The sequence below is a fragment of the Nycticebus coucang genome, chromosome 10 (genome assembly GCF_027406575.1).
Source record: "Nycticebus coucang isolate mNycCou1 chromosome 10, mNycCou1.pri, whole genome shotgun sequence".
Lineage (NCBI taxonomy): Eukaryota > Metazoa > Chordata > Mammalia > Primates > Lorisidae > Nycticebus > Nycticebus coucang.
The window spans coordinates 110240510-110250775 of record NC_069789.1 but is presented as its reverse complement, the minus strand read 5'-3'; the positions used below and the strand labels follow the sequence as shown (position 1 = coordinate 110250775).

Sequence of the window (10266 nt, the reverse complement as noted above, 5' to 3'; positions counted from 1 at the left end):
CCGCCACAACACCCAGTTATTTTTTTGTTGTAATTGTCATTGTTGTCCAGCCCGTCCAGGCCCGGGCTGGATTTGAACCTGCCAGCTCTGGTGTATGGGGCTGGCACCTTAGCCACTTGAGCTACAGGTGCTGAGCCATGAAAAGAGTATTGCTGCATACCAAGCTCAAGGAGAGCCTGATGCAGCAAAAAGGGAGTTGGCAAGGCTGAAAAAGGGAAGGAAAAAAAGAAGGAAGAGGAGGAAGATGAGGAAGATGCAGAAGAGGAGGAGGAGGAGAAAAATGATGATGAATAAGTTGGTTCTAGCACAGTTTTTTTCTTGTCTATAAAGCATGTAACCCCCCTGTACACAACTCACTCCTTTTAAAGAAAAAAATTGAAATGTAAAAAAAAAAAAGAAAAGAAAGAAAACACACATATACCAACTCAATCCCACACACAACCAGTAAATAGCAAGTGCACTTTTATGTGGCTTCACACTTTGTTGTAGATACAATAGTGTTTGTGGAGAGTTCACTGTAGATTTCCTGTGAGCACGTCAGAAAAGGAACAGCTGTGGCCCATGTAAGGGGTACTGTAATTTCTAAAAATAAAACACCTTAGAGAAGATATTTGAGCATACACTACCATTACAAAATGTTCCCAGTTTATTAATCCATTCATGTGTTTACCCACACTTGGGTTGAGTTTCCACATCTTTTCGATTGTGAATTGAGCTGGTGTAAACATTTGATGCAAGTGTCCTTATGATAAAATAATTTTTTTTTCTTCTGGGTGGATGCCTAATGGAATACTTTTCAGCCATAAAAAAGATAGAGACTTTGCCTCTTTTGTATTTACATGGATGGATTCAGAGAACAATCTCTTTAGTCACTCTTTATCTCAAGAGCGGAAAAGCAAGTATCCAATATACTTAATACTAATTTGAAATTAGTAGATGAACAATTACAGGACAACACAAGATAAAAACCCAATTAAATTCAAGAAGGGAGGAAAAGGGGTTCAGTAAGTTCCTACCTACTGGGCACAATGTAGAGGTATATGGCACTCCTCCTGGGGGAAGGGGTCAACTACAATTCAGACTTTACCTTATAAATGCAAACCATGCAACCTAATTGTATGTACCCTCACATTAATCTGAAACTTAAAAAAATAAAGTAAAAAATATTCCCAAATCTGCCATTAATAATTTAAAAATCTGAAGTCCCAGAGTTGCGTCCACTCCATTTTGCTTCACTCATGGCCGTGGAGGGGTCCATCCCATAAGCAGGGCTGTAGGGCGTGCTGTGAGCTAGGCTAAGCTGAGGTCCCCACTCAGGCCCCAGTTCATTTAATCTATTCATGTGTTTACCCACACTTGGGTTGAGTTTCCACGTCTTTTTGGGTAGGAACCTGTTTTTCCTGCTGAGAAACAACAGTTTGGATGTTCAAATATTTTGCTAAGGCAAAGACTGAGGAAGAAAAAAATATGAAAAAACCATTATCGGTTTGGCACCTGCAGCACAGTGGTTACGGCACCAGCCACATACAGCAAGGCTGGTGGGTTAGCCTGGGCCAGCTAAACAACGACGACAACTGCAACAGAAAAATAGCCAGGCTTTGTGGTAGGTGCCTGTAGTCCCAGCTACTTGGGAGGCTGAGGCAAAAGAATTGCTCAAACCCAAGAGTTGGAGGTTGCTGTGAGCTGTAATGCCACAGCACTTTTTTTGATAAAAAAAGAAATTATCAAAAACAAAAACAAAAAATTACATACACTCTTCTCAGCGTGCTCAACTCTACATTTACCATTTTAAAGGTTTTTTTTAATCTTATAGACATAACGCTCCTAATAACTGCCCTAAGTACTAGTTGTAGTGACTTCTGTTCACTGTGCCTCGGTCCTGGGCAGCTCAGGGGTGAGGCTGATTCTGACTCTGCCTTGGAGCCTGGACTGTTATTGTATGTGGGTCACTACAAAAGTTTTGGGACAGGTTGTGTTATGGGCCATTATTTCATTTCCAAGAAATATAGTCAACAGCATCCTTTCTGATTCACCTGTGCAAGTTTCAACTTGCTCAGCTGATCCGTGTCGCTGGGAGGACTTCATTTGTTTCCGTCCGAGAGGATTTTACATTTCTTTTGTTTTTCTATCTTGCACAGGAAGGATTTTACATTTCTTCATTTTTGTGTATCTCAAAACTTTTGTAATGACCCGTGTAGAAAAGCAGTGTTCTGCCTGAGTAGGAGACCTCGGTTGCACTTCGTATTTGGGCCATTTTCTTTCTATTGTCTCTTTAAGCAGCAGTGGGCCGTGCATCCTTAGGCAACTCCCAGGCAGGGGGGGCTTTCACACTGCTCCCCAGTTCCCTAGGAACTAATTCTGTGCTTGTCCAGGTGCCTGTGAAGGGGTCAAGCAGAAGAGCTGCAAGAACTCACCAAAGCTCGGACAGCTGTGGTTCCGGGGAAACACAGGGTCTGGGGAGGAGTAGACATTCCCTGGGCACTGAGTGAAAGTCATCAAAGAGTCCCACATCAGTGATCAGAGGACACATGGGACAGAGAGGTCCAATCAATGGCTGCCCTGTGGACAAATGCTTCTTCCTTAGTGTGTGAAGAGCTCCTGCTCACCGTGACAAGCCTTGGAGCTGATAGTAGCTGGGTCACATCACAGTTCTCTGCATGCAACTCGGTGGAGTTCGGCTGGCTGCTCCTTAGACAGAAAACACTCTGTGTGTCCTCATGGCAAGGTGGTGCTTGGGTGCACCATGTCGTGGTCTGAATCCCTCACACCCCAGACTGAACCCCAGAGGGAATGCTGGCTGGGCATTCCTGGATCATGGGGCAGCATGATGTGACCCACAGCAGGGATGGGAGCTGTGCCTCAGAAGTGAGTCAAATGTGTCACAAGCCCCATTCCAGGGCCAGGACCCAAAGAAAGAATCAGAGACTCAGTTTTAATTTAAATAGCCACAAATAGTTTGGGGCTACTTTCTGCAAATTTTGATAGAGTAATTTGAAGACTAAACTATATCACGCTCTCCAGAGTCCCTTCTGTAGAGTTTCAGGAAACCCCAGATGGACAGAAGTGAGATGTGCAGAACCTGTGGGTGAGGACAGGTCCTCTCCTGAGATGGCTGGGTGTCCATGGAGACCTCTGGGATTTTAAGACCATCAGCAAGTATTCAGACTCTGGTGTCATCACCTTGGAGATGTTGACATGGTTTGAGAAGGAAGATGAGTGTCCGAGGAAGAAGTCTCCCAGGGGACGGAACCAGTCCTTACTTGGTAACCTTCTGAGTGCTTGGGGTGGGAGTCATGTCTGGCCTCCCTCGGCCTGGACCATGTGGTGGATGGTGAGTTCCATGTAGGTGCTGGTCTCATCTGAGAGGTACCTGGGACACTGGGAACTGGGAGTGAGTCTTCTAGGTGAGATGGTCTGGAATTTTAACTGAGTGTATATAACCTCCTGTGTTTCTTCTGCTGTGACGTCCTAGAGGAGAAGGATGAGAAGAAGAGGGTGATGTTTAATAAGTGAAGGCAGGGTCACTGGTCAGGTAGAGAGAGTGAAACTGCAGTGAGGGTTTGGGGGAAAGAACTCACCTCTCTGTCTGGGAAGTGGACCCCCATGGGGTCCATATCAGTGACGGTGGTGTCTGTGGGGAACATGGGGACACACAGCCAGAATGAGGCAGACTGCACTTGGGCTTTCTCAGCCTGCCTCCTGCACTAAATTCAGGAAACTGCCCCAGCAATGACTCCAGGCTGACCTTGGCTGCCCCAAGTCCTGTGACCACTCCTATTCTACTGCCTCTCTTCTGGGTCATCCCCTTGTGCAGGTCCCAGAGCTAGGGAGGAGGAAGGGGAGGGAAAGGGATGGCTGGTCAGCTGAGGGAAGGGATAGGGCATCCTCCAACAAGAACCTCAACAGAAGCACAGAACAACCTACAGGAAGTGAACATGCAGCTTTGTGCCCCCAACAGCCCCCACTCTGCTCATGGGATACCACCCTCCCCTGCTTTAGACTTACAATTTTTGATGAAACACCAGTAACCCAGAATAGCAGAGAGGAAAATGACAATGGAGATGACGACTCCTGAGAGTCTAATGAGAACACCCAGTGGGCTGGACTGTCCTTGAGGGAGATGTGCTTCTGTCAATAAGCAAACAACAAAAGCTCCCGTTCACCGGCTGCCTGTTCCATGGACTCACTGTGCACTTCCTGTTGAGCTGTTATCCCAACATTCCTAAAACCGAACAACTGCTTTCTCCAGTTTCCAGCATGTGCAAAAAATTCGAAGAGCAGGGAAGGCAGTTTTCCAAATCAGTGAGGCAGGAAGAGACATTCAGGGGTCTGAACCCAGGCTTCAGTGGTGACCCCCAACCACCCTGCTTCCTGGAGACAAGGCAGTTTGTTTCTTCATGAAAACAAAAGAAAACTCTGTATCCTCCACAGCTGGTCACTATTTCTGCCTGGTCCTCCTCAATCAGGCACAACTACACTTTCTGAGAGGTAAGGATGCTTCTAGCACTGGTTGCTGAGACTTGAACTTGCCACACAGAATATTAATATTCCCTCCTGGTAATAGATTAAAATGGGGGTGGTGAGGGATTTGGGGAAAAGAGAAAGTGGGATGGGCAATTCAGACTCCTTACGATTGCTTAGAACCCTTCTGGTAAATGAGTTGTCTCCTGTCTACTTGTGGCAGCTCCACCTTGTTCACAACATGTCAGCCACATGGGTGCTGTGAACACACCCAGCCACCTCCACACTGGGTTCGGGGCACTCACAGTTTTATGTGCTGCTATTATCCCTCCATCAATCTTCTCGACACCTACTCCTCGTCACCTCCTTGGTAGGGTCTGACCTACCACTCACCTTAACTTATCCACTGAAGCTTTCTCTATGGCATGACTACCTTAATGAATTTTAAATCAATTCATTAGTTTATTCATTATGATTTGTTTTTCCTCCCTGTGACATTAGTGACTAGAACTAGCAGAGCCATCTCTTATACCCAAGAGTCTGACTTCAGCCTTTCCATTTTAAGGACTATGTCATCAAATGGGATGAGAGTCCCATGAACATGGGACACTTTTGCTTCTAAACTGTTGAGTGTTTAAATCACAGAACATTAAAAGGTGGACCAAAAATATTTAAAGTGTTTTCCTAAATCCTTCCAACTTCCCAACATTCCCTTTTTCACACACCATGGTACAAGGATGATAGAATCACCTCTCAAAGGGGGACCTGACCCTCTTCCTCTGTTTTGGATGAAGCCTCAGTTCCAGAGCACGAGGCTAAATGCCACCACTGATTCCCAGGCTGACCATAGTCTCAAATACCCATGGAGAATATGTGGACTAGACATGGGAGTTCACCAGCCGGAGGTCCTAGGGCTGGGAGATGGCAAAGCCATGATACAGACACAAGCCTTCTCTCTCCCCAGAGATTCAAACTCGAGGCTAAAGGCCTCATTTACTCACCAGATCTGGAGGGTGATTCTGTGGGAGATGGGCAAGTACTCTTAGGGGTTTCTAACAAAAGAACAGAGAAGGGGTGAGAAGGGTCTTTCTTTGCACCAGTGAGGCAGGATCATTGTCTAGAAGGTCAGGGGAAAGTCAGTCCCCTGTCCACCCCACACTGTCATCCACTTATTCACTGGGTGGGGTCCTGGGATCCGTCCCACACTCCCTCCCTGTGAGATGTGAAGGTGTAGAGAATTCTAGGAGATGCCTGGTGACAAAAGGTGCCCATGATTAAGAGACATCGTCTCCTCTTGGAATGATAAATATCTGTACTCCTCAACAGGAGCATCTCTGTAGGGGACAGAAGTTGGGGGTGGCCTTTGGGATAAAGCTGAGTGGTTGATGCAACCTCTTATCTCCCAAAGCACATGTGTGTCACCTCCCCCTGTGATTGTCCTGACCCTTGTCTTCATTCACCTAGATACACAGGACCCTGAGGTAGCCTCTTTTTAGGAGCAGAAAGGGGTTTGTCTACCACCCTATGCTTACAGCCCCTGTCCTACTCAGCCTCTCTGTTCCTCTCTGCATTTCCCATGGCTTCATTTTGTCCAAAATCCCTAAGGTCCCCATGTCTCCAGGAGGGTACCCATCAGACACAGCTCTGTGATGCAGCAGACCCCAGGTGTGCATGTATGGGCTCCTTACCTGCGACAGAAAGGTGCAGGGGGTCACTTGGGGATGACCACTTGTAGAAAGAGTTATTCAATGAGCCATAGCATCTATAGGTTCCTCTATGGGAAGGGGTCACAGGGCCCAGAGGAAAGGGGACCTGGAATGTTCCATCATGGCTCAGCCCTCCACCAACAATGTGGTCACAGGCCTCCCTATCCCTGAACAGATGGTACACATCAAATTGGATCTTGGAGCTGCAGGACAAGGTCACGTTCTCTCCCATCCTCACCACGGGCCCCACCTGGGTGGAGAGAGAAGGCTTTTCATACTTTCCTAGGAGAAAAAGAGAGTTTGATTTTGCAATGCAAGCCATATCACATGATCCCTAGTTCACAAAGACCTCTCTCTCCCCATTCTCGCCTTGGGAGCAAACTCCAGGCCTGCTGGTGCATCTCTCAACCACCCTTTAGTCTGACCTATCATGCATGTGTGTCTTTGCCATGCCTCTGGCTTTCATTAGCTTTCTGACTATATCTTGACCATATCTTTGTGCCTTTTTTCTGCTCCTTAAACCCTTATCTAGCATGAGGCCCTCCTGGAGTATGAAAATAACTATCTTCTTTGGATATCCTCAGAAAACCTGCTGCTGGCCTAAGGTTCCTTGACCTGGAACTAGAAGGATGTGGGGCTCATTGTTTCCCAACTTTACATGTGGCAAAGTTCAATAATCAAAGTTCAATAATTTCTCCCTGTACTAACGTTGCCATCAGCAAACAGAATCTGGAAGGTCATCACAGGCTGACACTGAAGGAGCCAAATTATCCATCCATGCACCTCAAGATGTGCCTACTACTTGTGGAAGTTGGAAGTGCCCCCTGCTCCCTTTTGGGGTGGGAGAACAGGTCAAGTTGTATTGCTGAGCAGCTCCTGGGGGTCCCTTCTCTACTCAGATCCCCCAGAAGCCAGGCTGGGGGTGGGGTGGGGTGTTGCTGGTGCATTGCTGTGTCTCCTGGCAGAAGAATGGGGTGCAAGGTTTCAGTGTGGGAAACCAAATCTAAATGTCCCTCAGTGCCTGAGCTGTGGGAAGCCAGCCCCATTTCTGGGTTCATGTGTCTTTCTCACTATCTCTTTCACCATCTCCATTACTGACTAATTTGTTGTTTCTGTAATTACACAACATTCTGCGTTGGTCGTCTTTCCCTGGTTCCCCACCCCTACCCCTGTCTACAGGGGGTGCTGGTTTCTCTTTATGCCTCTTTGTTTCTCCCTGTACTAACGTTGCCATTAGCAACCACACCCACCCCCTGAAGCTTACAGGGCATCCAAAGACCAGGACCTGGTCTGGCCACACATTCACCTGTGATCACAAGATCCAGCGTGTCACTGGGAGCTGACCACACATAGGGGGAGTCACTGAAAGAGCCATAGCACGTGTAGGTCCCTGCATGGGCAGGCGTCACAATGTCCATGGGGAAATCAGCCTGGGCGTGGGGGAGATTGGAACGGACTTCCTTCTCAAGGTGGGGATGCCTTGCACTCCCCTTCTTGTGTAGGATAAACTTATCAAAGACCAGTTCTGAGTGGCAGCGCAGGGTCACACGCCCAGGTGCATGCACTAAGGAGCTTGGGTGTGCTGAGATGGAGGGCTTTACGAACACACCTGCAAGCAAAGAGGCTGTGAGATTAAGTGTGTCACCCTTCCTCTGCCCTTTCCCCGAGCATGCCAGACTGAAATTCTCTCCCCCACCCAGCCCCTGCCCATCATCACCAAAGCCTGTCTGTGTCTCTTCCTGACTGTGAGCTTGTTTTTTCTCTGGGCATAATTCCTCATCATTGGGATCATGTCTTTTTAGCCTGCCTCACCTCAACCTGCTTTTTGCCCTCTCTCTCACCTGGATAATAGCCCCTGTCCTTTCCAGGCTCTTTGGCTGGGAGACCTACCTTGTGCCCTGTTCCCTCCCTGCTCTGTGGGGTGGGCTGGTGATGACCCTGCAGAATGTGTTCCCCAGCTTTCCTTGAGACCTTCTGCATATCCATGAGAGCAAAGGAGATTGGGGAGGGAAGTTGGGAGGAAAGGTCCTAGTTCATGCCCCAGCCAAGCTGCTAGAAGCCTCTCCTGAGATGGCTACATCTTCCCCATGGCTCTGGCTCCCTTGAGACAGAATGACAATCTCCCAGGTAGGAGCGCCGGTGCTGGGGTCAGGGAAGGCAGGTAGCATCACTCCTCCCTGGGTCCTCCCTTCTGTGCCTGGTACCAACATCCTGCTCTTCCTAATCCCTAGTTAGATTCTCATCCTTCTTCCCTGTCTCGTTCCTTCTTCACCTGGGCGCCCAATTTCTTGCATGACATACCCTCCTAATTTGTCTAAATGGCTTCTTTATCTGCATTTAGGACTTGATGAGGATTCCTACAATGACTCACTGGGTGCAGACTCTGAGAAGGGCCATATGGACATAGGGTGAACATGGACTGGGATGGGCTTCTCCTACCTGTGACCATGATCTCCAGGGTGTTGCTAGGGACAGACCACACAGTGGGGCTCCAGATGTAAGATCCGGAACATGTGTATGTCCCTGCGTGTGCTGAGGTCACGGGCTTAATGGTGAAGCTTTTGCCAGAAAGGGCTCCCTGGAACTCAGACCTGTGACTCCTAACTCTTCGGATTAGTTTGAATGTGGCAAACGGAGGATTGGAATGACAGCGAAGGGTCACATGTCCTCCCAGGGGGACAAAATGGCTCGGTTGGGCGGACAGGGAGGGCCGAGAAGGGTCTCGGCCACCTGGGAGACAAAAAGACAAATCTTAGCGAGGAAAATATGGGGCCTCCCTTCCCCTCATTGTCCTTCTTTACATTCTTCCAAGCTTTTCCCCCAAACTGGAGTCCTCTGGTGGGCCCGGGGATACCTGGTGGTGGGCCAGAGGTACAGCAGACCCCACTATAGACACAGCAGGTCTCCCCAGGACCACAATTTAGAGTGTTGATAAAATGTTCAACAAAGGCTCTCTCAAATATTTCGATTACAGTCATAGTATATACATGGAAGGAAGGGGAAATTACTGGATTTAAGCAACATAGGCAAAGTGTGAAACTCATTTCAGTGGTTCTCCTACCCAGAAAATGTGCTCCTAGGTCCATGAGGTCTCTGCTTGCTGACCAGTCCCTCTTTAGGGCCTGGCAGCAGGAAACTGTTTAGCTCAGCCTCAGGGATGGATGAGAGAATCTGTACTCTTCCTGGGGCTTGGAGGGCTCCATGCAGTCTTTCCTTCCTTTCCTTCTAGAACTTAGCTAGACACAGCACTAAGTCCTTTTCTCCAAGTTCTCCCCTCCTTACAGGGATTACTTCAGTGCCTCCACAGATTCTGAACATCACAGCCTCCTCCTGGAGATAGGCTGAGCCCAGAGGGGTTCATATGGAGGGTCTTTAGAGCAAAATGAAGGCCTATGGTCTCCAGAGAACCCTTTTCTGTGCTCCCAGGAGAATTACTGCAAAGCCCTTCTGCATCAGCCCAACCCCATGTCCACCTGTCCTGTCTGGGAGATCTCTTGGTGCTCGGCCAGCACAGTGTGCTAGGCCTGGGGTAGGACTCACCCATGCGTTTGAAGCTCCCGTGGCCCAAGCAGAATCCTGGAGGGAAAAGCACATCAGAGAAGACCTGTCCACACATGAATCCTGCCCTCCCCATAACTGGGCCTTGTTGCGGATATTGGACTTGGTGGCTCAGCCTGGGCTCCGAGGACAGATAAACTTGGCCTCCCCCAGGGCTCCCACCTTCAGCCCTGGGTTGTGGAGAGGTCCGGTCTTGAGGACAGCATTTTCCATCCTCATCCTTTTCTTCCTTTCCTTTCAGGACTTACCTAGACATAGGAGCGGGAGGACTTTGAAGAACATGGTGCTACTTCTGTTGAACAAGATATAGGGATCCACCAAATTTCGAAAATGAACAGGATGTGGTTGCCATAGCCAAGTTTCACAGTTAGCACTGTTCACAGCTTGCTCACCAAACAGGAAGATGACCAGCCCTTACTCTAAATATAGGGGGGTGCTGTGGAAAATTTTTACACTGTATGTTTTTGTTTAACACAGCCCCTAATAAAGGCTTGATTTCAACCCATCACTGACCAACCTCCAATGCCCAAATTTCAATTTT

At 48.3% G+C, this 10266-nt stretch overlaps 1 protein-coding gene across 4 annotated transcripts; it reads right to left on the bottom strand.

Moving 5' to 3' along the window:
- Positions 1-461: 461 nt before the first annotated feature.
- Positions 462-10021, bottom strand: LOC128597581 (putative killer cell immunoglobulin-like receptor-like protein KIR3DX1). 4 transcript variants are annotated; one of them, XR_008383287.1, is made up of 9 exons: positions 9708-10021; positions 8607-8897; positions 7474-7776; positions 6150-6449; positions 5463-5513; positions 4006-4128; positions 3746-3823; positions 3579-3631; positions 3387-3468 (listed from the first exon to the last, which is right to left on the bottom strand). XR_008383287.1 is itself a non-coding variant. In XM_053608053.1 (8 exons), the coding sequence occupies exons 1-8, from the start codon at positions 9799-9801 to the stop codon at positions 3292-3294; spliced, it is 1392 nt and encodes a 463-aa protein (XP_053464028.1). In that variant the 5' UTR covers positions 9802-10021; the 3' UTR covers positions 462-3291. The 4 variants fall into 4 exon arrangements, 1 of the variants encoding a protein (XP_053464028.1); XM_053608053.1 differs by lacking the exon at positions 3746-3823 and having other exon boundaries at positions 462-3468; XR_008383286.1 differs by having other exon boundaries at positions 3374-3468; positions 3579-3823.
- Positions 10022-10266: the final 245 nt, after the last annotated feature.